At 37.9% G+C, this 26427-nt stretch overlaps 1 protein-coding gene across 7 annotated transcripts in view; it reads left to right on the forward strand.

The window, feature by feature from the left end:
- ZNF385D (zinc finger protein 385D) overlaps window positions 1-26427 on the forward strand; it is a 753372-nt gene that overhangs the window by 420948 nt on the left and 305997 nt on the right. For 6 of the 7 annotated variants that reach the window (XM_049798898.1, XM_049798899.1, XM_049798902.1 and 3 more), the window contains 4 exons: window positions 14328-14561; window positions 16517-16695; window positions 18047-18148; window positions 22280-26366. In XM_049798898.1, the coding sequence (XP_049654855.1) occupies window positions 14328-14561; window positions 16517-16695; window positions 18047-18148; window positions 22280-22513 (749 nt within the window). In that variant the 3' untranslated portion in view covers window positions 22514-26366. Of the gene's footprint in view, window positions 1-14327; window positions 14562-16516; window positions 16696-18046; window positions 18149-22279; window positions 26367-26427 lie in introns of those variants that run through there. The other variant, XR_007505851.1, reaches the window with a different exon arrangement.

Genomic DNA, 26427 nt, shown 5'->3' on the forward strand with positions numbered 1-26427 from the left:
AATTCTGACCTATCTGCTGACATTTGAAACAGCTGTTACAGCCTGAAGTCACAAGAAAAAAGATGTTACCAAGCATGGATGCTTTCCAGTCCGATCATATTTGTTTTTGTAGAATTAGTGAAAGACTTAAGTCTGCAGAGAGATACATTGATCAGTTGACTAAGTCGTGATTAACGCATTAGAAAAACCTGCTTGCTAAGTTCTCAAGTTCATGCACTGAATGATTTAAAGCTATGACTGAGGGAAAAGAGGAAAAAGATCCATTCACAAACCTTGCTTATGTGTTTGCAACGAACCTAGAAAAGTAAACTGTGATGCAAACTATGCCATAGAAGAAATTGGAAGGTTGAAATCAATATATACAGTTTTTCCATAGCTGGGCAAGTTCTCTGAGATTCTGCCTAAGACAACACGTTAGAAGAAATCTCATGTGCTGTCACAATCTTGCCTAAAATGGGGCTGGAATGTCAGTTATTGTGGACTATGTCTTTAGATCCTGAAAGAGCAAAGACTAGAAGGCATTTTAATCCAGATCGTCTTTTCTGGAATCACTAAACCCTCTTGTCAATGAAGTGTAAGAGGTTACAGCCTGATGAAGACAATGATGATGATTACATATTGAAATGGACAGTAAGTGGATTTTCAGTGGTTTCTTGCTTGCTTATTATATGAGGGTTTTTATTGGCTTTTCCCATAAGTACAAAAGTAAACAAACAAGACATAAAAGGTCACACAAAAATATATAATAAGTGTTATGGGAAAGAAATCCCAACCACTAGAATTTATTTCCCTTAAAAAAAAATCCAGTTGGAAGGAAAAGTAAATAGGAAGCCTTGCTGGTTGCTTGCTTTCAAGATTTCCATTTTGACTTTTCTACCCTTACTTGGTTTCAAGCTGCCTTTGTAAGTGCTATGGATGGTTAGCAACTTAATATTTAAAATATAGCCCTAAAAGGTGAAGGGCTTAAGAGGCAGTTATATCTTTGAGGTCTGCATATATTAAAAAAGCACTCAATGCTTTTCTTTCATAACTAATGGTGGCTTCACTCTACCTCAATGAATTTTTAGCCTCACCATGTAAAATTGGGAAGTCTATTCTTCTTTGTACTGTATTTCTAAGAGTTCTTTTATCATCTCAAAGCTGCATCATCTACTGCATGTTGTAGCATTTGAAGTGTTGGAATATCACCCCAACTATACTAACAAGTATAGACTAAGGTTAGAAGGAGTGAAAGTTTTTGTTTTGATGTGGATTGTGTTTAGATTATTAGACTGCTTACCTGCTGCAACTTGACCTTACTTTCTTACAAAAATGTCTGAAAGCTTTAAGAACAAGTTTATAAAAACAGTTTTGGAGCACTGCTTGTCATCTCTGAGTTGTGATGTTTATGACTGACTTATGGACTCTCCATTCCTGCAGAATTTTACTGATGATGCAAAGTACATTTTCCAGATTGAATGAGTTCAGTCATGTCTACCCTGATTTTCAGCTATCTTTTGTCGCCACAATTCTTTTGAGGAGAAGTAGATATTCAAGTGTTTACCCAGTGTGATTTCCTGTTATGGAAATGAAAGATGGAACTGTCTTCTGTTCTATGTATGTGCGAACAATGCACAGCCATTACAAATCTTGCTTTCACTTTTACCTGGACATGCAAGAGATCAGGTATCTGTGTGCTATACGGTAAATAGACTTGGGAAGCACAGTACGGTAGCTTTCTGGAAAAACTTGTGGAAGGCTTATTTTGAAGCCAAATGCTTCAAAACCCTTCCATTTCCCAAATTACTTGTAAAACATTTGTTTTAATGTTGTATATTGTAAATATAATATATTTGGGTTGGACTAGTATAATTATTTTCATGCTAATTTCACATTTTTTAATGTGTGAAGGAGGGGAGACAATATGTAGCCCTTTGAAGAGGAGGGAGGCAGCAAGGTTTTTGCAAATGGTTTCACAGTAGCAGAAGCCTGGATTTGTTGCTTTGGGCATTTTTCCCACCTTCTTGTTTTCCATTTTACCAAAAAACCTTACAGTTGTACAAGTGTATGCATTTTTCTCATGGTCATGGTTCAAGACATCTGATGATCTATAGATGGACTTAATCTACAGTTCAGAGGCTTAGAGAGGGGGGAACTAGTATTCTCTTTTCTGGTCAATTTACAGTTTTTTGCTCCCACTCACAAAAAAAAAAAATTAAAAATCTATATAGATATATCTCCTAAGACTGTACTTAAAGTACCACTATAATCAATTGGCTTACAAGGTCACAACTGATGCAGGGTTTCTGAAGGAGTGCTAAGCAAGCTCTCTACCTGCCTGCCAAAAGGCTAATGCATAAATGTTACGTAAGGAAACTCTTTGTGCAAGTGTTGGCCAAATTCTTTACATTGTGAATTAATAATTTCTAGTTTTCATAAATGAAAACACTTGAAATTATCTAAAAGGCCGAAACCTGCATTTCATAGTGTATATTGCCATTTCAGGGACTGGCATATTTGAAGTTTTGTTTCAGAATGTTCTTGTCCTGGATGCTGCAGAAGACGAAGGGTGTTCACATATTTGTTGTTGCAGCTGCTGTTATTCTGCTAATGCAGTCATACTACAACTGCTTTCCAAGATTTCTGAAAGCTAACACAAAGAATTAGGCTCTTAATTCCATATTTTTCATCTAATAACTTTTTTTTTTTAAAAGTGCAGCAGTTTTCCCCTGAAAAATTTTAAAAACTTAATGTTATTATTTGCTAGATATTAAGGAGGTGTAAGCAAGAGGAGGTAAAATACGCTCTACATCATAGAAACCCCCACCCCTCCAGCAATCCCCCAGACTTTACACAGAATTATTCTGGATTATTGGTTTTAATTGTGTGCTGTAGCTGCTACTGTTTTTCCCTGTTCTCTGTGTATTCTGCTTCTCAATAGGTCTTTGAACAGGAATTGAGATAAGATCTGATGGCATTATAGAAGTGCTGAAAATATTACTTTTTATGAAGCAAAAGTGAATTTTAAAGAAGAATCACTGATGCTAAGCTGAGTGAAGGTGTGGCTGTGGAATGGTGATCTGATTGTTGCAGATGTGTGATGCTGCAAACCTGCATGTTCATGAACAAATAATTATATGGCTGAAAGGCTCTTGAGGCAGGCAAATTGCACCTATTCACCTAGACACTGTGTAAACATGAATATGAAAAATACATTCAGTTATTCACAAAATAGCTGCAAATGAGGGCAACTTTCAAATATCTGGGCTTATATTGTTGCTTTCATGGACTCTTATTCATATATTTTTCTCTGTTACAGTGTACATGGGAGGGAGATATGACACAATGAAAACTAAGGAACCAGCAGTATAGTATATTACACTCCTAAAGAGAACTTTTATTTTCTCCCTTTCTCTTTTCTAAGAGCTAATGCCAGGTCTGAATGATGTCAGATCTACTGATGTCCGAATAACTGTCATGTACAAGAAAGGAAAAAAAATTAACAGAGGGAGCTAGGGTATGATCTTGTAAGTGGTGTAGTATTTGCAGCCGCGTTTAGAAGGGAAGCTGAAACCACTTTTGTTGCTACTGTGTTATGTTGTTAGGGAAAGAACTGCATACAAAGGAAAATGTGGCACATGTAGAGAATGACAATTTGGATTTATGAAAGAAATTAATAAAAAACTGTAATTATGCTCATTAATATCCTCCCCTACGGGAAAACAAAATGTGAAAAGACTGACCATTACAGAAATAACACAAACAGTTTGCAATTATTAGCAGCCCTGCTCCTGTTGCATAGGGCTGTTTTCTTCAAATGTCCCACCATGACATTTCTTCTGAACAGATTGTAGCTCTCACTTTGCCTGTGACTAATTGCCTAAGAATCACACCACTTACAACCTAGCTACCTTCACTCAACATGACAGAACTTTTGTCTTTGCAAGTATTGGACAAAAGCTTCCAACAAATTAACTATGTCACTATGAGTATTAATGTATGTCACTTTTAGTTTTCCAGATAACATATGCCTTTAATATCAGCCTTAGAAGAGAATGTATAAGAAAAGGCCAAAACATAGCAAGAATTAAATGCCTCATCTGAGATCCTGCAAATGTTTGCTAAAGCTAGTCTTGTGCTGCCATTTTGATGCTAATTTTCATTAATATGCAGCTGCTCTCTTCTTCTGTCACTGCAAACTAAGAGCAGTCATTTCCGTATTAAGGTCTATTCTGCTAGCTTCGTGTCCTAAAATACAAACCCATAATTGTTTTATGTGTATACGATGTGTATCGAATAATATATTTGATTCTATAAGCTTCGAAACTAGGAGTGATATCTATGAATGGTGCCATTATGAAATGCATTTGTGACTTTCACTGTTCCCTTGTGTGCAGGAGACTTTATATAATTTACCAGAACAGCTTTGGGCTAGGAAAGCATCACTTCCATTTTGCTTCTGTAGAGAGCTTGCCTGATAAAATTATGATATTGACTAGATAAACAACCCAAACAGCAAAGCACTGATAACCTCTCTGCTGGGTATGTGTGGATGGTGCCACAAAGTGCCACTGGAAGAGATGAAGAGTTGTTTCAGACTCTCCTGACAAAGAGAAAATTTGATGAGAGGGAACTCACTAAATTACTGAAGTAGACAGGTTTCTCTTGCTCTTTGCTTAATTCCAGGACCATCTCGCCAACATCACTGTAGTTTACTTAACATGTTTCTTCTGCCAGCTACTGTAATTAGACTAATAGTTCAGTTGGTAGCAGGCTGCCCGAAGGTAAAGACTGACATGTGATAGCCAATGCAGACTGCTGGTGTTGCACAAAATAAGTGCTTTATTAAAAAAAGTAAGAAAAATCAAAACAAAACCTGTAAATCATTCCAAAACCTATGATGACAGCAAGCTATTTAGAAATTGTTGGTCTGGATTATCTGTGCAACTCTCTGTAAACCTCATTCACTGTCTTTAAGTGTAATGATGACACAGGGTGTATTCACAAGCCCGTTGTTCCAGTCCTAGCCCAGAAGTGGCCCATGGTGGCTTGGAGAGGGGAAGGAATAGAAGGGATGCAGGCAATAGTAGGAAGATTTAGATGATGGAACCTGCTGGAGATGTAAGAGCAAGTTAAATAGATGGTCATAGTAACTGCAGCTGTGAGTTGTAAAAGATCCTTTCACAGACTCTCCGGAAATTGCAAGAGATTTCCTTTCCCTGGCATCAATTGGATGCTACTCTTGGGATGCACCTGTCAATTTATGAAATGCTACCAACAGTATGTGATCGGCCAAAGGAAAAATTCCTTGTAAAAGCATTGGACTGAAGAGGACTGCTAACAATCTAAATGGGATAGCAGAAAAGTCAAAACACTTACTTAGTCTAAAGATTAAGAATAATAACACTACCATCTCCCGTTCTGTTCTCTCATCAATTCCTTGTGAAATTTGTTCCTCCAAAATTTGGGTGTTTGGTATCTCAACTACTTAGGGAAGAGCAGGTGGTTGTAAGAAAGCCATTGCTGATCAGTCCACAGAACACATCTGCTACAGGCTCTACTTATGGTACACTCCAAGACAGATGTCTGAAAGCATACATGTCTTCTCACTGCTTTCCCTGACTTCACTCCACTGAATAAGCGTTATACAGTTACGACAGATGCTTGTACATCTTCTGACAATTCCTATGTTAGACACAACATTAGTTTATTGCCAAAACCAGATTTACTAGCTCAGTGCTCTCCAGTAAAGGAAGTAAGCTGCTGCAAAGGGAATAACTTTAATTATTCCTGGATTCAAGACAGGAGAATGCCATGAAGTATTACATGTATGAGGGCAGAGTTCTCAGAAATTCTGAGTTGGATTCCAGTTATTTTAATTTCCTTCTAGGTTCTAGGACTATAAATCTGATTTGAAACTTACAGTTTAGGTGGAGGTTTTAAAGAGGGCATTCAACTTGCTTAAGATGCAAAAAAAAAATTGACTCCCTGCTTAAAATGAAGAGCGATCCTGTGCAATCTGCACTGCAGTGCACTCATTCTTTCCTTGTTCCGTTTGATTAATGAAAGCAATGCATTTTCTCTCCTTCTGCCAGTGATTAATACTTCTCCACGCTTCTTTGTGTTTGGTGGCAGATTGCTGGGGGGAGAAATTCCACAGTAAATTGTTTTTTATATCAAGTTTTAAATAGGCTTTGCCAGCCTGCTTGTTTTGTGAAAAATACTTCTCGGCCTCCAGTAGCATATAGCCTGGACTGTGTCTGCTCTACGTTTCTGTTAAAGAGAAGGGGAGTTTAGGAGACCCCCTTTCAAAGCTCACTTCCATCACTACAGCTGATAGTGTAAGGTGAAAGAGAACAGCTGGGCTGCTGCTTCCTTCCCCATGTCTGCAGGGCAGGCACGTGGGGGCAGCAGGAGTAGCATCATAGTTATGTACTGGCCTCGGTAACAGCAATTTGTTCTTCCAGGTACATGAAGACTTGAGTCGAGTCTTTAACTTGAGTTAAAGCCCTAATGGGTGTTTGGGTGGGGGAGGGTAGTATTTTGAAGCCATTGCTGTTAGTGACACAGAGAAAAGTTGCTCCCTGAATTCGCCTTGGGGAAGTACTGCCTCCAGTACTGACTAGGTATAATTCGTATCACCTAGACCTTGGTGGTGAGGCAGGGCCTATTTTTAAATAGTATTTCGAACTACTGTCTACAGTAGCGATTCACACGGTGCCAAGGGTGTTCCTGGACATGGGAATGCAACCATCCATTCATTTCCACTGCTATAGCTGTCTCTGGATGACTTCTGGCCAAAGCTGAATCTCCCAGATATCCCTGGGCAGAGTCTCTACTTCCATACGAGCCAAGGAGGAACAGGCGGTTCATGTGTAGCTGACCTGTTTCAGAGGATAAGAGGGTTTAATAATATGGATGGGGACTGCTGTGCACATGTTGGCCTCCATGCTGCAGAAAGGTACATTCAAGGAAAATTCATTTTACCGTAGTATATCTTACAGAACCTTTTTCTTTAGTGGACTTTTAGCTTTTAAGGAATTGTTTTCAATTCCTTGTTTTTTACTAGTGGTAAACTCAACTGATGCTCAATTTTTGCTCATGCATTAAAATGAACTACAAATATATTTTTGATTGTGTTTGCTTTTAGTTAGAAGTTGGGAAATGCATACTGAAGCATGTGCAGATGTAAAACTAGTGGCAGTTTGCCAGCATAGCCTTTGATGTTGCCAAGCATGAGAGACCTGTGTATAGGATAACGCAGCTTTCCTGCTATATATGTGATCAAACCACCATGTGCACATTTTATTCCTTATCTTAAAAGCAATGTTTTACAGTGCAGCCTCCAAAATAAAAATGTAACTATCGAACTGAAATCTAGAACCCTGCCTTATGTATAACCTTCAAGTTAGAGCCGAAATAGAAAATGTGTTACTTTAGCAGGGCCCCTGAGACCACAACCTGCAAAAATCCTCTTTGCACTTGACTGTGAGTTCCACCCTTTAAACAAACACTTTGTCCTGGTTTCAAATTGAATTTTTCACTACACAAATCTCATTAATTAAATGGCAAGAGCAGCTTCAGCCAGCGACCTGTTCTTCCCCCTGCAGCTCTGTGCGCAGGGACCCTTTCACTCGTAGCTGGTGAAAGCTTTTTGTCTTCTGCCTGGCTGAGGAGAAATCTATAGCATAGGATGGACGGCTCAGCGCCCAAACCCTGTCGTCACCAAGAGTTGCTTAAAATAACTTGAAAAATAAATGGTTTCTCCTCATCGTCTCCTTTCCTTCAGTCACATTTTTGTCAACTACATTTGCCCGAGAACCCAAAACTCGGACACAGTGTGACATTTCCCTACCTTCCTCCTTCCTTTTCCACAGGCCTTTTACCCCCAGCTGTTGCTGTTGCTGCCAGCTCTGTTCAATTAACCTCAACAGGAATGCAGTCATCCCTCTGCGGTTAATCCTGTTCAAGATTAATGAACTGTGCTTTAAACCAAGGGAACTGCTAGTAAAAATGAGGTATAATTTCATTAGAAAATTGTGTACTGCTAATTAATGAAGAAGGTCATTTTAGGACTTTGCAGAATTGAGTTTAACTGGAGGAAAAAAATCCACAGAGCAAATATGTGAAGTTTCCTACTTTCTCTTCAATCTCGCTTTCTCTGTGGACACCTTGTGTCACCAAACGTCCTGTTTTCTGTCTCCCTACCATCAGGTCACCAGCAAGGCATGTCACCGGGAAGCATGGAGTAGAGGCAGCAGTAAAATGAGGCCACTTTCTGTGGAGCCAGTTGTTTCTTCACCTTTTGCTTCTGAGTGATGAACACTGTGTATAATGTAATTTATTTAAGCGTTTAAAAAACAGGGACTCATCAAAATACTGAGGTCATTGCTTCTCCAGTTACAAACCAAGAAGATTCCTGGTATTTGGCTTTCATGCTGGTCCTGGGAAAGTTTGCAGTCCTTCAGTTTCTCAGTAGTGCTTGTTCTGTACATTGGAGCAAAGGCTTGGGTGATACCTAAGATACGTTCAGCCTTTCACTTTCTGTATATCAAAAGCAATCGCAGTGGACATCTAGACAAATCAAAGTAACAAGGAACTTTAGCGAAAAAGTGACTGACAAGCCAGGGCACTGACAGGGGAAGGGAGACAAAACAGGTGAATAGCTGGTGTTTAAAAAACAAGATCAGAAAAGGCAGCTCATCAAAAATTTTCCAATTCTGTTCCTGTTTGGTCATACACAGCTTTGTTTATTACTTCAGAGCTCCTGACTCTTCCATTATGGCATATTAATTAGTATCCGTGCTGTAAAAGATCAGGTAAATATCATGATTTCCAATATTTCATGTCGCTTCACTGAAGGAGGTCTTATCATACAGAAATGATTTACACAACTGTCAATTCAGATGTTTTGATCTTTTATACCAAAAAACCCTGTGACGTACAGTACTTAACTCTCTAAACCATGCTGTTGTAATTAGTTTTTTCTTACAAAAAAAATTACATGGGTTCTTCTAAGTTCAAAAATATACTTCTGACTCTCCAAGAAAAAGATACCCATTCTGGGAAGTATATATGTATAAAAATTAGATTGAATCCAGGGTTTGAATGTAAAACTAAGTCTAATGACTGGAATTTTCATAATATGACACCAAAAGAATTTTCTGTACAATATATAGTAATAGGCCAAATATCCACCAACCACAAAATATGCAAATTTGTATTCTGCACATATAAAGGAGGAGTCGTCAATACATTTGAGTCAAAGTTCCTCAAAGTGTTTTGTTTAAGTGCCAGAGCCAGCCAATGTGCTAGCACACATGCTTATGTTTTAGCATATGAGTACAGAAAGTCCACCAAGCATGAAAAAAGTCAGTCACAGTTATTTTTGGGATGGTGCTTTGTTTTTGATATACTCCAATGTTACATTTATAGATTCAAAAGAAATTACATCTTTTCTTCAAATGTAATTACCACAGAGACATGGAACAGGGGATTTTCAAAGCAGCCCAAGGAAAGTGAGGACCCAGTTCTAAGTAGGCAGGAAAATATGCCGAGACTCTTTTGAACATGCCAGTATCAAGTACCCGTACGGGAGCATTCTGTTACTTGATGTGGGTTTGCTATAAGTGAGCCAGCTGAAATGTTTTTGCAATACTAAGAGGTCTTATAGTATAGGGAAATATTTCATATCAAGTTCTGTTTGTCATGAGAAAGAATGTGCTTTCTAGTTTTGGGGGGGGGGGGGGGGAGCAGGCATTGTTTGGGTTGGTTTTGTTTTTTCTGGACAGCATTATGGGCCAAATGCTCAATCCTTTTATGTCAAAGGCAAAGGTTGATTGAAATGAGACCAGAATGCATGGGTATGTGCTAAATCAGATATTTTTAAATGCATGCCACTTGAAATTGCGGAAGAAAAAACACGCTCATAAATAGTTGTGATTTGTTTGAAGTCAGAGCACTTTTCTCTCTGTGGGTCTATTTATAGTTTCAGGATAAGAAATTCTTATGCTTAGTAGCAGGAACTCATGAGTGAGACTTTCACATACTCAGAAGAAAAACACGAGTTGTAATTTTCTGTTTCTTCAGCCTGAAGAAAATTCATGAGTCTTGTTGCTGGGATATAAAATTAATCCTGCTTAGTTAGGAGGACCTTAATCATACACTTGCAGTTTTCCTCTTGAACTATGGTATCTGTAGTACCCAAAGGAGCCAGTTCTCACAGAATGTTTTTCATCTGGCTTTGTCTTCTTGTTAAAATAAATCTTTGATTTTGCCGGTGACTGAGATTAGACTTTAATGTAAGTTTTCTGTGTTTTTAATTTTTATTCTGTTGCTATATTAAGACCAGGAACACAAATGGATTATTGTGAATCCTGAAGTGTTCCCTTTTTTTGCTGCTGGAGTCCAGTTCCATACAATATTAGCAATCAGCTTCTATGCCAAAGCCAAGCAGTGACAGTTGCAATAATGAATATTTGCTGCAGGCCACTGGTATGAAAATAGCACAGTGCTGCAAGCCTGCGTCACCAGAAACAAATCTTCCATTTGACTGTGACTGGATTTCCAGCTCGATTTTAGATCATTTGTTATTGAAATAGTTCTTAAAGCACTGTCATAATATAATGTTAAGAAATGCTGATTCAGTCTTCAAGGCATCAGTTCAAATGCCTTCCTACTCCTCTCTGATTGTTTGGGGTTTTTAATCCCTTATACCTTTAATGCTGTGGCCTGTATTTAGGGCACTGAACTGTCTACAGGCAGCAACACTGTAATATATTCAAAGAGACACATGCTCGTTAGGTTAGAAGTTCTGGTGAGAAGGGGATTTGAATTCCTTCTTTGTAAGCTTACTTGACAGCTTTTAGAATGTTTTCCCCTTAATTTCTGCAGATAATTTTAAAGTTTATATGAGGAGGAGCAGCTTTGCATCTTTAAATGTGTTACAGCTTTTAGATGGTGAACTTGGATGGTTTTCTTGTATATGTTTTGATGTCATTAATGCATTTGCATTAGTGGAATATATAACATTAATACAGGGCAACTTTTGAATGGTATATGAGCAGAATATATGCTCTGAACTTTGATATTTTTGGTAGTTGAAGAATATGCTGGTGACATTTACTGGTTTTAGTTTAATTTTTATATACAATGCTGCTTTCACACATGCATCTCAAAATACCGTCAAAAGGACTAGGGTTTTCTTTTCACTTTAAAATGATTACGTGGTGAAATATTAGATCAGCATAGATATAGGAGGTCAGATATTTGAAACAGAATAAAATCTGCAGTTATTTAAGTGGTTTTTTTTGTTCATTGCCTCAGGTTTTCCTATGGAAAATAAAGAAATTGTGATCTATATTTTGCTTATGGCAAAATACTGACCCTTGCACTGCAAAGCTGGTAATGGTGATTGAGGTACATATCTAATTTCCTGCAAGATTAGAATGAGTGCCAACCTTGCCATCAATCCTTAGAGAATGTTAATGTCTTCTTTCTCTTTTCCTTCACTCTCGCTGGCGCTGTCTGCCCTCTGCCTTCCTTTTCACCAGGAAAGTACATTGGTTAGACCTACTACTGTACAGTAGTCCTAGGGTGGAGAAACTGAAGTTTTGAAGGCAGTGTTGTGTACTGCTGGGAGTGGGCTTTTGATGAAAATAATTTCAATGCAGCAACTTTCAATTTAAGGAAAGCCAACAGCAACACAGATTTTCTGGGATGGGAAAGGAGTGACTAGTTAAATGTATAATTTTGTGGACAGATCTACAAAGGCTTCATTTGCTCATCAGTTTCCCAACAAAAGGCTTAATATTTCAAAACAGTATTTTTCTTTTGAAACATTATTGTTGGTCTGTAAAAAATAATAAATAAGAACAGAATGTTCAGCAAGGTAACATCATTCCTTCTGCACCAGTATTTGACATCCCCAGTACCTCAGCACCCTCCAGACTCACTCTCAGGGAAAAAAAAAAACCTTTGAGTAGACCTGGAGTGGGACCTTATTTTTGCTATACGCCACTTTAATGTCTGGCAGTATGTAGAATATTCGCATCACAAACTCTGCTTTCTTGGTTTTATGAATGATAATTTTTAAAAACCCTTTGAGAGAATATATAGAAACATTAAAAAATGCACAATGTATAGAAATTGATAAGACTTCAAATGTTCTATTCCACTGACTGAAAGGGGATCATACCTGGGTTGCTCCTGCAGATATTTGTTCAGCCAGTTCCAAGTCCTCCAGCAGGCAACATTTCCAGATCTCTGCAGGTAGGCTATTCTCAAGCTTTACAAGCTTTAATATTAGAAAGAATTTCCTGATATCTAATCTAAGTCCCTCTTGATGTAATCCAGTAGTCCTTGTCCTATTAGGAGGGATCAGGGAGGAGAGTTTATTTTCTTTTTAGCTCCCTTCTATGGGTACAGAAAATGTTGTTGGTGTTTACACTTCATCTTCCATAATCACAGTCCATGTTTTCAAAACCTCTAATTTGTTTTGGCTTCTTCCCTTGCAACCCCTCTCTTGTTGGTTTGTATTTGTATTGCTGCTGGATTAACAACAAAGCAAGTAATTGTTAATTTTTGACGTTGCAGTCTCCAGACTGGACATTGGGCCTCTAGTGCTGATGAGAGGAGAAAAAGATACTTCATAAATCTTTCACTTTGCATTTTCAATATGGCGGGGACTTTTTTCATAACACAATGATATAAGATCTGTGTTCATCTTGTTATCTGCTACTGAAAGCTTTTTCTGAAAAACAAGCAAACAAACAAACAAACAAAGACAACACCACAAAATCAGTCAAACAAAAAACCCCTCCCCCAAAGGCAGTACTGGGGCTGTTGTTCTTCATCCTGTTTTAATAGATCAGATTAATCCTCCTGAGTGTGGATTCATGCAATTGCCTTCACTGAAAAGCATCTAATTTTCTAGACTGTTTCTCCAATGCATTAAAACTGTTTTGAATCATGTCTCTCAGTGTGTTTGTGCTTGCTCCCAGTTTGCTGTTGACTGCAAAGTTAATAGGTGTGTTCTTCATTAATGAAGTTGTTGAACAGTTGTGTTGAAACACACCTCTGCGGCATCAGTTAGTTGTGTCCCTCCTGCACCACAGCACGTTCTGAGGTCTGTAAGCCAAAGAATTGTTATTTTGCCTATTCTAATAGATGGCAATGAATAAAGCCTAGTCCAGGTAGAGCACCACTAACACAAAGGGATGTATGAAACCAAAATGAGCTGTCTGTGTTGGAAAATACCCAATTCCAGGAGTATCCCAGTAAAGTAACTAAGATTTCTTACGGGGGAAGCTGCTATTCAGTAGGCTTAATAGGACAATATACAACACTGCAAAGGCAGAACAGGTCCTGCCCCTTCTTTCCATTTGCTGTCCCTTACTTGCCAGCTTCCCCACTGGCTCCTTGCTGGACCTTACTGTCTTCTACCCTGCTAAGTACTTAACTACCAAATGATACTGCCATATCCAAATGTCATGTATATATTATTCAATATCCTTGCGTATTTTCTGTCTTGGATTTGAAAACTACAGAAAACGCACAAGTTCTTTGATGCAAGCACTAGGTTTCCAAATAGATTTAGGTATATAACATGTTTGCAGTTTTTCCAAACATACCACTGATACACAGATCAGAAATCTTATTGTTTGTGTAGGTCTCAGATATAGAATGTTGTATATTTAATTACTATTATTAGTATGTATTGTTAGTATGCAATAATGGATAATAATAATGCATGGATAAATGTATACTGTGTATTAATAATTACCCTCTTTCATTTAATATTAGTTTTGGGTTAATATCAAGTGAGGTATCAATTTAACATTTTATTTTATCAGATATCAAGAATATACAATTATTTTCATTTTAGTTTTATTAGTACGGAATGTTAAAACTTTAGCATGGCTACTCAATCAGCGTAATATTATGCAGTACTATGGCAGTTTATGCATCTGAAGTGCTGCATATAATTTTTAACTGCCTATTGTACTGGTAATTTACACGACCTCTTTTAGTGAATTATCTTTCAGTTGTCCAGTACAGTCTTAATGACCTGTCTTTTCAGTTTATGAATTCTGTATTTACTGGGTGTTAGCAGACTGCAGGAGACAGAACACATGGCATTTCGATACATGGTAGTACTGTATTTTGTAACCACACAAAATACAAAGAATAAGGTCAGGTTTAGTTCATTACCATTAGTCAAACCATCATCAGCATGATCTGTCTCTGTGTGTTTAAGGCATTAGGATGCAAACAAGCAAATGCCAAAGGTCACAACCTTTTTATTTTTTTTTTTTTTTTTTCCTTCCATCTCCTCTCTTTGCCTACAGACATTACCACAGGGACACCAGCAATATCAACGATGACAACCGTGGAAATCCGGAAGAGCAGTGTTATGACAACTGAGATCACCTCTAAAGTGGAGAAAATCCCCACGACAGCCACTAGCAGCACCACATGCCCTTCCGTTGAGACTGAGGAAGAAAAAGCAAAAAGACTGCTGTACTGTTCACTATGCAAAGTTGCTGTCAACTCTGCCTCGCAGCTGGAGGCGCACAACAGTGGTGAGATGGAGCAGTTCTTGCTTTCTTCCTTTTTTTCCTTCTGTCTCAAGAGCTCTGCAATTATCTTCCCCTGAATAGATTAGATCTCTTGCAGCAGGGGACAAGGAGGTGGCAGAAAGCTGGCAATTACATGGAATTCATTAACTATTAAAGAATAAAAATGACAGGCAAAGAGGCTTTCATAAAGGGGGAAGAAAGGAATTTTATTGCATGCAAGTTACCCATTTTCTTACATTTTAGCTTTTGCAGCTTCCAAACCTTATAGAGCTAAATGACAGCTCATGCTTCATTACCTTTGGTGTTCAGAGTTTGCATAGTTTTGTTTGTGCCAGCTAGCAGACTAAGTATGAATGCCATTAGTTTTGTTTGAAATCTAACAAATTAAGGCTGAAAGAGGGAGCGTCAGTCAGAGTTCAATGATGAGAGTTAGAATTCTTAGCTCCTTATTGTCTGGTAATAACTTGTTAAAATTATGTATATTTTTCCTTTGTTTTCATCAACTTATAGCAACTGCTGCATGAGAGTTGAATGGGTAATGGCTTACCTCCATCTTTCTTAATTTTTAAGCCTTTTCTTTTTATTAGAGCTAGTAGCATCGATAAGTTCCAGTAGTAGAGAGCCATCATTCACAGTCACTATATTAAGCATCTTATTGATTGGCTTTGTGGTGAGCAGGGTTGAAAGATCTTGGGATTTAATATGGTGGCAATGAACACCTATAACTGTCCTACAGAAAAACTGCTGATTTTGGATGTCAGGGGTTACCTGCCAGCAGGGTAAACAGAGTTAAGAGACAGATGGAGAACCTTAGGTTTGAAACATAGAGTCGGTGATGATATACCTGCAGCAAAATGATCAATGGTTTTATGATGTAATAAAAGAAGGAATAACCTTGGAATGTCTATAAAATCCACTTAAATTAAAAAGGAAATTATAATTTGTTGGTATTCAGGAGAAACAAAGCCTAATCAGTTTTGAATGCTGTGTTTGATGCATGCCAGATCTTCGACTGGTGAAAATTCAAGTTCATAAAGCTGTACCCATTTAACCTATTTAACTTCATATAAGGATTAGACTCTAAACATTTTTCTGATCAAGACGAGAGCCTAAACGTTATTCTGAATATTTAAACACAACCCTCCAAGTTTTTGCTGCCTATGCTGATAAACTGCGTGTGTGTGCTCACACACGTGCATGCTTGTAAAAGTGTATATGTGGATCCATACAACAATTATCAGTGGAACACTAATTCTATACATGGTAGTAGTCCATTATCATCACACACTACCTGCATGGAAGTCAACAGTGTAAGAAATTGTTTGGTCTGAATAAAGGTAAAGCAAGAGGGCACTATTGTTTTCTATCCAGTCTTTATTTTAATGAAAACCGCAAGTGCATTTTTCTCACATGTATATTTCTCACAGATTTTGGGTTCTGTCTAGGCCGTTAAGGATCCATAGGTTGCTGCCAGGAAACTCTGCCCCTTTTCGATTTGGAGACTAATTAGTTAATTGCAGATTTAAGTGTAAGCTACCTAATACATACTGTTTATCAATCCATTCAGGAGGACTACAAATCAAAGCCAACTACATCTTTAATAGCTAAATTACTCTTCCTTTGCAACTACAATTCAGGTCTTATTAGCAGCAGGAGTTAATGAGAAAAGTCACACCCATTTAACTTCGCATCAGGATACCTGACTGTGCCACTACTTACTGGTGTGCCTGCTTTGTTCTAGTGCATTACCTACAGATACGTAATTTAATAATTAAATATCAGATGTGACATACTGTTACATTGGTATGAATCTGATACAGACAAACACAGGCATATTCCAAGGATAGCACGTGGCACCAAGCTGAGGCTCATATGATTTACTTTTAAAAAGAAAATGAAACAATGAATGCAACCAAATTGCCAAAGTTTTTTCTGTTTCCCATTTCTAATGTCTCCAGGGACTAAGCACAAAACTATGCTGGAAGCTCGGAATGGAAGTGGAACCATAAAAGCCTTTCCCCGGGCAGGCGTAAAAGGCAAAGGACCTGTGAATAAAGGAAACACAGGCCTTCAGAACAAAACATTTCACTGTGAAATATGTGATGTGCACGTAAACTCTGAGACACAACTGAAACAGGTACTCAGCTAGCTTGCAGTGTGAATCCTTGGCTGTTCTTTGTTTCATGGTGATAAAGTACCAACACAATCAGCATGTGTCAGTCTAACATTTCGCATCCAAATGGAGCTTACAGATTTTGCCTGTTGTACTTGGCTGCCACACTGTTTTGTTTTGGATATGATTTTCCCTCGCATGGAATATGTTGTCTCAAAAGCTCTTGATTATATATATTTCTTAAAGAGTTATAGAAGCTGTGAGCTGCAACATATTACAACTGTCTTTAGACTACTATAATTGTCATGAGCTAATAAACCCTGCCATTTAGTGTACTGCATGATATTTGCCTTGACAAAGATGTGGAGCTGGGTGCAGCCAGTACTTTCACAGAACGCTGAATAACGTGCTTAGAAATGCGGGATGGAGAGGATTTGTAATATATTTTATCAGTGTTACTCTGTAACTGAGAAGCATGACCTCTAAATTGCAATTACACTAACTTATGTTCAGTCATTCTTCAGATGAACAAAGCCTTTGTTCTGAAAAACACTTACTTTAATTCCATATGCCTTTTGGAATTAAACACTTGTTAAGGAACTTTACAAGAATGAAGATAAATTCACTAATGGACAATAGCAATACTTGTCTTGCTGCTTTCAGGAAAAAAAATGTCCAGTTCTTTGTCTTTTTTTTTGTGAGAACTTGCTTGAGAATGCAAATCAAAGTAAAAATGTAATTCTGAAAAATGTCCCTTACGTCTAATACTGCAATAAAGTCTGTATAGAAGGATTCTTGTAAAATCTCATAGACTGTATGAAGAAGATAATGGATTTTGTGGGTTTTTTTCACTGTCACTTAGTTTGATATGTAACCATCTTTCAGCTGAAATCTTAAAAGGATCTCCAGGCTTCTTAGGGATTTAAACAATTTTGTGACCTTTCTCCCTCTCCCCCCAGAATAGGGGATGCTCTACTATCTAATATTCTTCCAAAACTTTTTATCAGCAGTGGATTGAATTTGATGGGTGCTTTATAGAGATAGGGAGGAATTTTTCAAAGGCTTCTGTCTTTGACATGATTCAAGTCTTGTTGAAGTTAACAAAGGTGAGAAAATCATTGACTACAGTGGAAGCAGAGTTGAACTGAGCACTGTGGAAAATCACAGTCCCAATATGTGATGCACAAAGGATCGTTCAAATTGGAACAGACCCTATTCCCGTTTGTTATTGAATTGGTCAAAGTAATGCTGTTGTGGAGAGCAGGAGCCTTAAGTATTGGAGCACCCTTGTGTAAAGCAGAACCTGAAATGATCTATTAAGGAACTATCACTCTTCTTTTTTTTCTCTTCCCCCCGCCCAAATGTATTTTAACAGCACATAAGCAGTAGAAGGCACAAAGACAGAGCTGCTGGGAAGCCGCCTAAACCTAAATACAGCCCATACAACAAACTCCAGAAAGGAACACATCCTCTAGGGGTAAGACAATCAGCTTTTTATTTTGCTTTTATTTTAACCCTGATGAATAGGGCTTTTAGAAAATGTAAGTGGAAAAATGTTTAAAATGAGAGGAATAGTGCAAGCAATGGGAGTATACAAGTGTCTGAATAAGCCCATGGAAGCCCACAAGGGACTTTTTATATACTTTGGTGGGTGCTGACTACAACCTGTGGGTCCTTGTTTTTGTAGCTACTCTGAACAACCTCAGAAAAGAAGTAGGTTTCAAAGGTCATTAGAGAGCAAGAGATGAAAGAAACATCCAGCTGTCAAACAGGATTTTTCCAGTTTTCACCAAGTACAATAGTGATGAAATGACTAAATAAAACTCTATAAAGCATAAAACTTTATTCTGTCCTTTTTTAGAAAATTATTCAGATAACAGTTGAAACAATTAAAAAAATCCATCTCTCATTTCATTCCACTCAGTTTCAGAATGGTTCTGGTCACATTTTCAACTGCCAGGATAAACTATCAGAAACAGTTCTTAGCAGCTTCAAAAGCTCAGAAAAAAGGTTTACTTTTTAATAAAAAACTCTCTGGGATCCTGCCATTACTTAAGAGACAGCTTATATTGTGTGTGGGATAGTGAAACTTCTGACATTTTTCTCCATCAGATAAACTGCATGATTGTTTTACGTGCCATGGTGTTTTGTAAGGGTTTATAGATGGTTTTGGCAGAGGGAGGGTGTTGATTCACTGGCCTCATAGAGTTTAGCCCCTTATGCCTTGACCATTTTCTCTAATGCAGGCAGAATATGGAGCTTTTTTCTGTGAAAACACAATTCTCTTTAAGTTGAGTTAAAGCTCTTGGCAACAGAAAGTGTGTCCTTGTTGGGGCATCTCGCACGAGTGGTATATTCATGCATGATTCCGTTGCGTAGGAGCTTTCCTAGACGTTGTAGCATAATGCAGTGCATCATTCTTGTAGATTCACTAGTAAGGAAATAACCCCATAGGGTTTTTTAGTAATCCACCAGGAAGACCAAGGTCTCCAATACATATAAGCTATACTGAAAGGAACAGAAAATATGTAATGAAGTAAGAAGGATATGGAATTGCTAAAACGATCCTGACAGCATTATTTTTCCTTTAGGAAATTCATTGTTTCCCAGGGGATGAAAATAACTATTACATTAGTGTTGCTGTTGTGTACAGTTCTCTATCTACCAATTTACGTAATGGTGATTTCTGAGACTCCAGCCAAGGATCAAGGCCATTTAGTTGCTGCATAGACAAATAAAGGCAACATGTCCTTTTCCTGCTCCCTCACTCCCAATTGCTCACAATATACAAGTCAGGCCAGAGGTGAGCAAAGAGGCAAAGGGAATTTAAGAAGGAGAGAATGAGTTAGCAATAATTGAACAGATATGTGTAGTAGAATGGAGGCTGCACTGAGAAAGGATGAGAGCAGTTCTCCATTCAGTCTTTTTGGTTTTGAACAGAAAAATACCAAAACTGCTCTCACTTGAAATGCAGAACAGCACAGCAACAAGCCAAAGACGTGCTAATTTTACTTTGAATGTAAAATTTTTTTATGAGCTCTAGACTTTTTGTTTATTCCCCATTAATTTTTCAGGTAATTTACTGTCCCTTAGTTTACTTCATTGGAAATGAAACGAATAATGTCTACTTTACTCTTAACGTTGACCTATGTGTTAATTAGTACTTGCAGAGAGGTTTGAAATGAAGGTGCAAGGTACTGTATATGCTAAATATTACTAGTTTTGCAGCTATCCTGAAATCAGAACCATGTTGATAAATTAACTGAAAAGCTATCTAACTTCATTAAAAGTTCCTGATTCCTCCCAGAATGGCGAGATAGTCCTAGCCTTTTAATATAAACAGTCACATAAGGTCTCTGTTTTTGTGACAAAAAATGTATGAGCATCACCGAATTTGTTTTATATAGAAATTAGAAAAAGAACATACTTCATTTTCATAGCTTTTCTAGACCAAAAACTTTCCAATGCTGTGTTTATAATATAATTTGTACTGCTTCGTCTAGTCTAGTTTTGCCTGCTTCAGAGAAAGAAGCTTTATGAGTTCCCACAGTACTATCTCAGAGTTTAAGAAATCTTGTAATGTTGGGACTTACTTGATATTTCTTCAAGCCACAAATGTCCAGCATGTATAAAATACTATAGTGGAGAGAAAGAGGTTTTCAGGCATTTGATAGTCCAAACTTCCTGCAAGAAAATAGCTCTTATGAAAAACATCCTTCACTGGGAATTCTAGACCACAATCAGAGCCCTGTTGTTTTGGGTTGGGTTTTTTTTGTACTCAGGAATTTTTTGTTATTATTATTATTATTTGGGGGGGGGGGGGGGGGGAGGGGTCTTGTCTGTTCTAAATAAGGCTGAAAAAAAGTATTTACTAAATGTAAAGAAGGAGGAAAAAGTCAAATGCTCAGCAAGGGAAGAAGACAGCTTGGATCAGTGGGTGTAACACTGATCAAGGAAAAGATCAAATCATTGCTTTTCATAGGCAACATGAGGAATCTCATATCTAGCATCCATTATGTCCTCTGTTAAGAGAATTACAGAATCTGGTCCCCTCTGAGTATCTCTCCCAGAGCTTTAAAGGACCTTGAGGCCAGCAGAGTTGCCAATGAGCATTAGGAAAAGTAAAAATCCTGTATCCATCCAGCTGATAAAGAACCAACAGATTTTTTTGGAATATGGTGATAGTGTAATGATAAAACTGGTGGTTCATGCCAGAGCACTCCTGTCCTTACTTTCTGACTATTCACTCACCAAGGTGTAGTGGAATTGAAAATATCAGACTGATATAGTGCAAGTTAATTATTTGAAAACCCCTTTCAATTCAAGCATGAGAAATTGTGTTTCCCTGTGAGTGAGAAGAGTCTATACTTACACTGAGATGTACCACGGCACGGTACATGTATTCATATTCTGTATATTCAATACCACATATTCAGGTTTATGTTCTTTGCAAAGGGCCTCAGGTCATGCCAGGACACAGACTCACCTACAGTCCATCGGAGCCAATGGGAACTTTTCTTTGTCCGTGGATGAGCTTTCTATTCTTATCTCAGACTTATAAAACCAGAACAACAAAGGTATTCAAGATACTCCTAGCATCTCATTAGAGACTTGAAATCCCACTGAAATCTATACAGAAATCTATATAGACTACTCTGACATTCATTTTATGCATACCAGATGTAAATTCTCTTAAATCATAATGGACCTCTGTGAGTATCTTCAATTAGCCTCGGAAAAGCTTCAGGTGTTTTTTTTCTCCTTTTTGGAAATTCTTAATGAGGAGTTTTCTAAATTGTATTTGGTAGTGCACAAGACATTTTTAAAGCAGAAGCCTCAGTGACAGTAACAAGAATACCATGGTTTGGCACCATACTAAGTCATATAGGCAAGATTTTTTTCATGACAACATTTTAAAATATCTGCCACTTTTTCACAGTCCTTATAAGAATGAACAGTAGCGTAGTGAGAAACACTGGAAGACACAGCAAGATGACATAGGGCAGCTCCTGTAGAATTTATCATCTATTTGAACATGTGAAACATAGGAGATTTTCATAACTGGTGCAAGATAAACTTTGTTTGCTTGTAATTAGAGGCAGGAGCTAACAAAGAGGAGCTAGCTGGAGCTCTTAAGTAGAACTTGCATCCTAATGATAAACACAAAAGTACCTTCTTAGTCAGACCAGTGAATAGGATATGTTTTCATTTTGCTCTGGCCTCTATCATAAAGCTGTCCAGATGGAGGGCTTTTAACCGATGGCTAATTCTTCCTTATTTAATTCTTGCAGGATACATGCAGCTTTACTTAGGTGCAGATTGCTCAGCCCCTTTTTAGGCTTGCTTTGATTTCTAATCTTATGTTAAATATAAGCCTCGGTAATAAGGCGTGAACACTGAAACTCTTTGTCCCCTACCAAATCCTGCTCACCCTTGTCCGATGCACGTGATCGTATCTTCTGTCACAAGCCTGCAGCTCATAGAGTCAGGAGCCACTACGAGGCCTCTCTTGCTTGATTTTGCACTTATGGTCTTAAGTCAAGCTGCCTGTCGTGTAGCTAATATGAACAAATTATGTCTCTCTGTTTGTTTTCTCTCTTCCCCACAGGTAAAATTAGTATTTTCAAAGGAACCTTCAAAGCCGATGGCTCCACGAATCTTACCAAATCCGCTAGCAGCTGCAGCAGCAGCTGCTGCTGTGGCTGTGAATTCCCCCTTCAGTCTTCGCACAGCCCCAGCAGCCACCCTTTTCCAGACTTCAGCACTTCCTCCAGCACTCCTACGACCAGCTCCAGGGCCTATACGGACCACCCATACTCCCGTGCTGTTTGCTCCTTACTGAACTCCAAACAGGAATTAATTGTACTGCAATAATTTTTCAAATCAAATCAAAACAAAAAAAAAAAGAAAATCAAGAACATTGAACTATGCAGTGTTTATTTATAGTTTAAAGTATATATGAAGAGCCAGGACTTTTGATAGAGAACTGAACAAATTCTAAAAGGGGGAATGGGCAGTATTTTCTCCAGATGAGAACATTCCTCTTGAGTATTGATCGTTTTAGAACTGATCTCCAGCATTGACTTGTAGTGACATATAAAACTTATGAAGCCTTTTGACTGTGCTTTTTGGCACATATTTCCCTGCAATGTCTTTCCTGCTTTATGAAACAACTTACAAATTTGTCTAAAGGGCATTAACTGGTTCCAATGTACATAAAATACTTTATTCTGTAGATTAAAGAAGAAGGAAAAAAAAGAAACACTGTGAATAGTAGTACCCTTACCAATCCTCCTGCCAAATCAGCAGTTACTGGGTATTTATCTGAGCAAAAGTAGATACAATAGATGTCTTGTAAAACAGTAGTATTGTGTCTCTATCTATGCCACTAGGTTTCTAACTGAGTTGCAAAAGATAAAATGAACAAATTATGTCAGTTTGGTAAGTAGTCGAAAATGATGACAATAATGTGGAGCTGTTCCTGGTGAGCAAAAATTGTTTTCCTCACCTGTAGAAGAATGGGCGTGAAGATAATCTATGGTTAGGGCAAAGTAAATGATGCAGAAGATTGTAGCGGGGGACAAAAAATCCAGATGCTGTACACAGAATAGGTCAAACTTTTATTTAACTGAGAGCATATGTGTACAGTGTGTGTATATTCAAAAGGTGTAATACATACAGGATAGATCAATGTCTAAGGCATGCCAGTGGACAGCAAAAAAATACACTCTTGTCATGAAAAAGGCCTGACACTTTAGTGTTGAGCAGAAGGAAGACACAAAAGGGTTACGCATAGTCATAAGTAGCAAATGAAAAGCAGGAGAGAAATTCTGGCCTCATTTAAGTCAGTATAACTTCCTCCTGACTGCAATGTAGCTAGAATTTCTTCCCAAGAATGGCACATAATCTTTTTTATATCACACCAGTGGGAGTGTCTGTAGATACAGGTAACATTTTTTGCAGTAGGCTTAGTCTTAGAAACAGATTTATTCTCTTGTTTTATTTCCTACTGATGTGATATAAAAGGTCTTAATATACCTATAAAATGTAAACAGCAACACATGAGATACATATTACGAGATAACTGCACATCGTGGGTTTGGAACAAATACAACCTTTAGGATCTGAAGGGACCCTTGAATTCTGTAGCTGACCTTTGTGTGTGGACAGCTTAAAGCCTTATGTATTTACTGTGAGGCTTAAAGGGGTTGACTGTGTCCCTTTAAAGTAAGATTTATCAGGGGTATATATAGATATATTGTATATATGTTAGAGTAAGAAAATAACTTATAAACAGAAAATCTACTATATAAAATAATTATATAACCATTGAGTTTCACATGTGGGTCATTAAGTGGTAAGTAACAAACAGCAGAGAAAAAAAATAGACTTCTTGAATCGGATTCTTGCTGCCTGCTTTTCCCCATAGGGAGCTGAAAAGTATCTATTAATATTATGGAGTGCGCTGCTGAGTCACATGCGACCACTCTGACGTGTAGCTAAGTGAAATGCCTACCATACATTTAGGAGGAATAAAATTTAAAAACATAATTTAAGTTTAGATGGAGAAATGATTTGAAAGATTTTATTAAAAGGTAGTAACGCAAAATATTGACCATGTGGTTGCTATATAATACTGCCTGTGGTTAATATGGACAGTTGGGAGATATAGAGGATGGGAATATACAGCACTTTTGACTTGCAGTTCATCAGTGAGCCTTCCATATACATTGGTATTTGCCATTTTTTAAACCTCTCTGCATTTAGATTTTATAAAAAAAATATATAAAAAGAGAGAAAGAAGAGGTTCCATGGATGTCTGTGTCCAAAGAATTCCAAAGAGATGCATTTATTTATCTAGAAGTATTGAAATAAGTTCTATATTATGTATTTGTATTTCATCCAGTTTATTTGCAAACGTTTGTGCCTTGAAATGAAATGGGCTTTTGTTTATATTTAATTCACTCCTATGTAGCCATGAAAAAGATACAGTGGTGATTTCAGGGCTGTTACTAGCTAGATTGCTTTGGCCCAATTTCCAAACAAGAAGAGTATGAGTAAGTTCCTGAAGCCAAGTTTCGGCACCTAAATAACTAGGGGCTGACATTTAAAAGGGCTCCCTACTCTACAGCTCCCAGTAAAGAGGCAGTAAACAGGCCAGCCTTCAAAACCTGTGCCTACCACTCAATTTAGAAAATGTTTCCTTTTGTTTGGGCACATAAATATAGTGTAGTAAGGTTCCACTCCTCCTTGCAAAATCTTGGCCTCGGTCTTTTAAGCCTGCTTTCAACCTCCCATCTTTTTGCAGAAGTTGTAGTGCCATTGCCGACTGTGTTCAGCTTCCTCCTTGAAAGGGGCGCCACTTTTCAAGCTGTGCTCCATGAACCACCGTTTATCTCCAGAGCCTTTTTGTAACAGCCTGTGTAAGTAAGAGCTGGCTAAAAGAGCAGAGGAGGACTGGCGTTTTTGGCAGGGAGAAGGTCTGGGCAGGTGATCTTTTCCCCATGAAAAAACATGCAGATGGGAAAAGGGGAGACCCACAAATATCCTGTAGGCTCTTACGCACGGCATTCTGGTGCACGTACACCTGCTATATATCCTGCCATGTTGTTGGGATGCCATCAAAATCAACAGGCTGATCCTTGCCAAAATGTGGCCTGTGGCATGTATGGAGGCACAGTACTAAGGGCAGAGTTAATACACGTTTTGCTAGAAAGAAAGAGAGTGTCATTCCAACTATTTACATCAGCTAATTTGCAATGACACCTTCAGTTTTCTTGGACCTCTTTTGTCACAGTGCTCTATGGAACAAGTTTTTGTTCACACAAGTCTCTTTTAAATTTCAGCTGTAAACAACAAACTCAATTCTTTTTATGTCTCTTACTCACTACCTAATAAAGGATAAAGCCTAAATGTTAGAATGTATAGTGGATTTTCTGTGCCTTGCTGTTCCACCCCGCCTTGGTCAGTAACAAGTCAACGTACCTGGGATGTCAGCGCAACAGTTTTGTATTATATATATGTCAAGGAAAATACTGGCACAGCAATCTGATTGGGCAAGGGGAGCTTCCAGTCAAGGGCATGTCCACAGCAGCTGACAAAGGAGCTAGCAAACAGAAGACACTTTACACCTACTTGTCTATACATCCAACATGGAGAGCCCCATAAAAGAAAAATGTGTCATCATATTTCATATTACAGTAACAGTCCAGGGCCACGAGGAAGCCTAAAGCACAAGGAAACAGATCATTTCATCGAAGACACAGTCACTCACTGGAATAACAGTGTGAAATCAGCCTGCAGGGAAATGGCTGGGTATGAACTTGGAAAAACTAATAGGTTCAGGGATGTTTTCTTAAATTCTATACGAAGTGTTAAAGAATGACTATTCTGTTCTGACCCAAAGAGGTGGTATTTTTTGTGGGAGGGATATATATTTATATTTTTATGCTATCTGCATTTTTCCAACTATCTCTGGTTTCAAACCTTTGTTCTGAAGGATCATCATTGCTCTGAACCATGAAATCAGTTACATTCTTGAAAGCTGCTGTAAAAGCTGATGTGAGAGGTCAGTAAAAAAATGATACAAATATGATGATCTAAAATGAACTGGAAGAAAAAAAAATGAACTGGCCATGTCAAGGAATATTGTATTTGAAAAGTATACATCTTTATTTTAAGATAAAGTTATATAAAACTAAGAATAGCTGAATAAAGTTAATATAACTAGAAGAATTACATCTGTCATTTTAGTAC

Source organism: Accipiter gentilis, chromosome 4 (genome assembly GCF_929443795.1).
Source record: "Accipiter gentilis chromosome 4, bAccGen1.1, whole genome shotgun sequence".
Classification (NCBI taxonomy): domain Eukaryota; kingdom Metazoa; phylum Chordata; class Aves; order Accipitriformes; family Accipitridae; genus Astur; species Astur gentilis.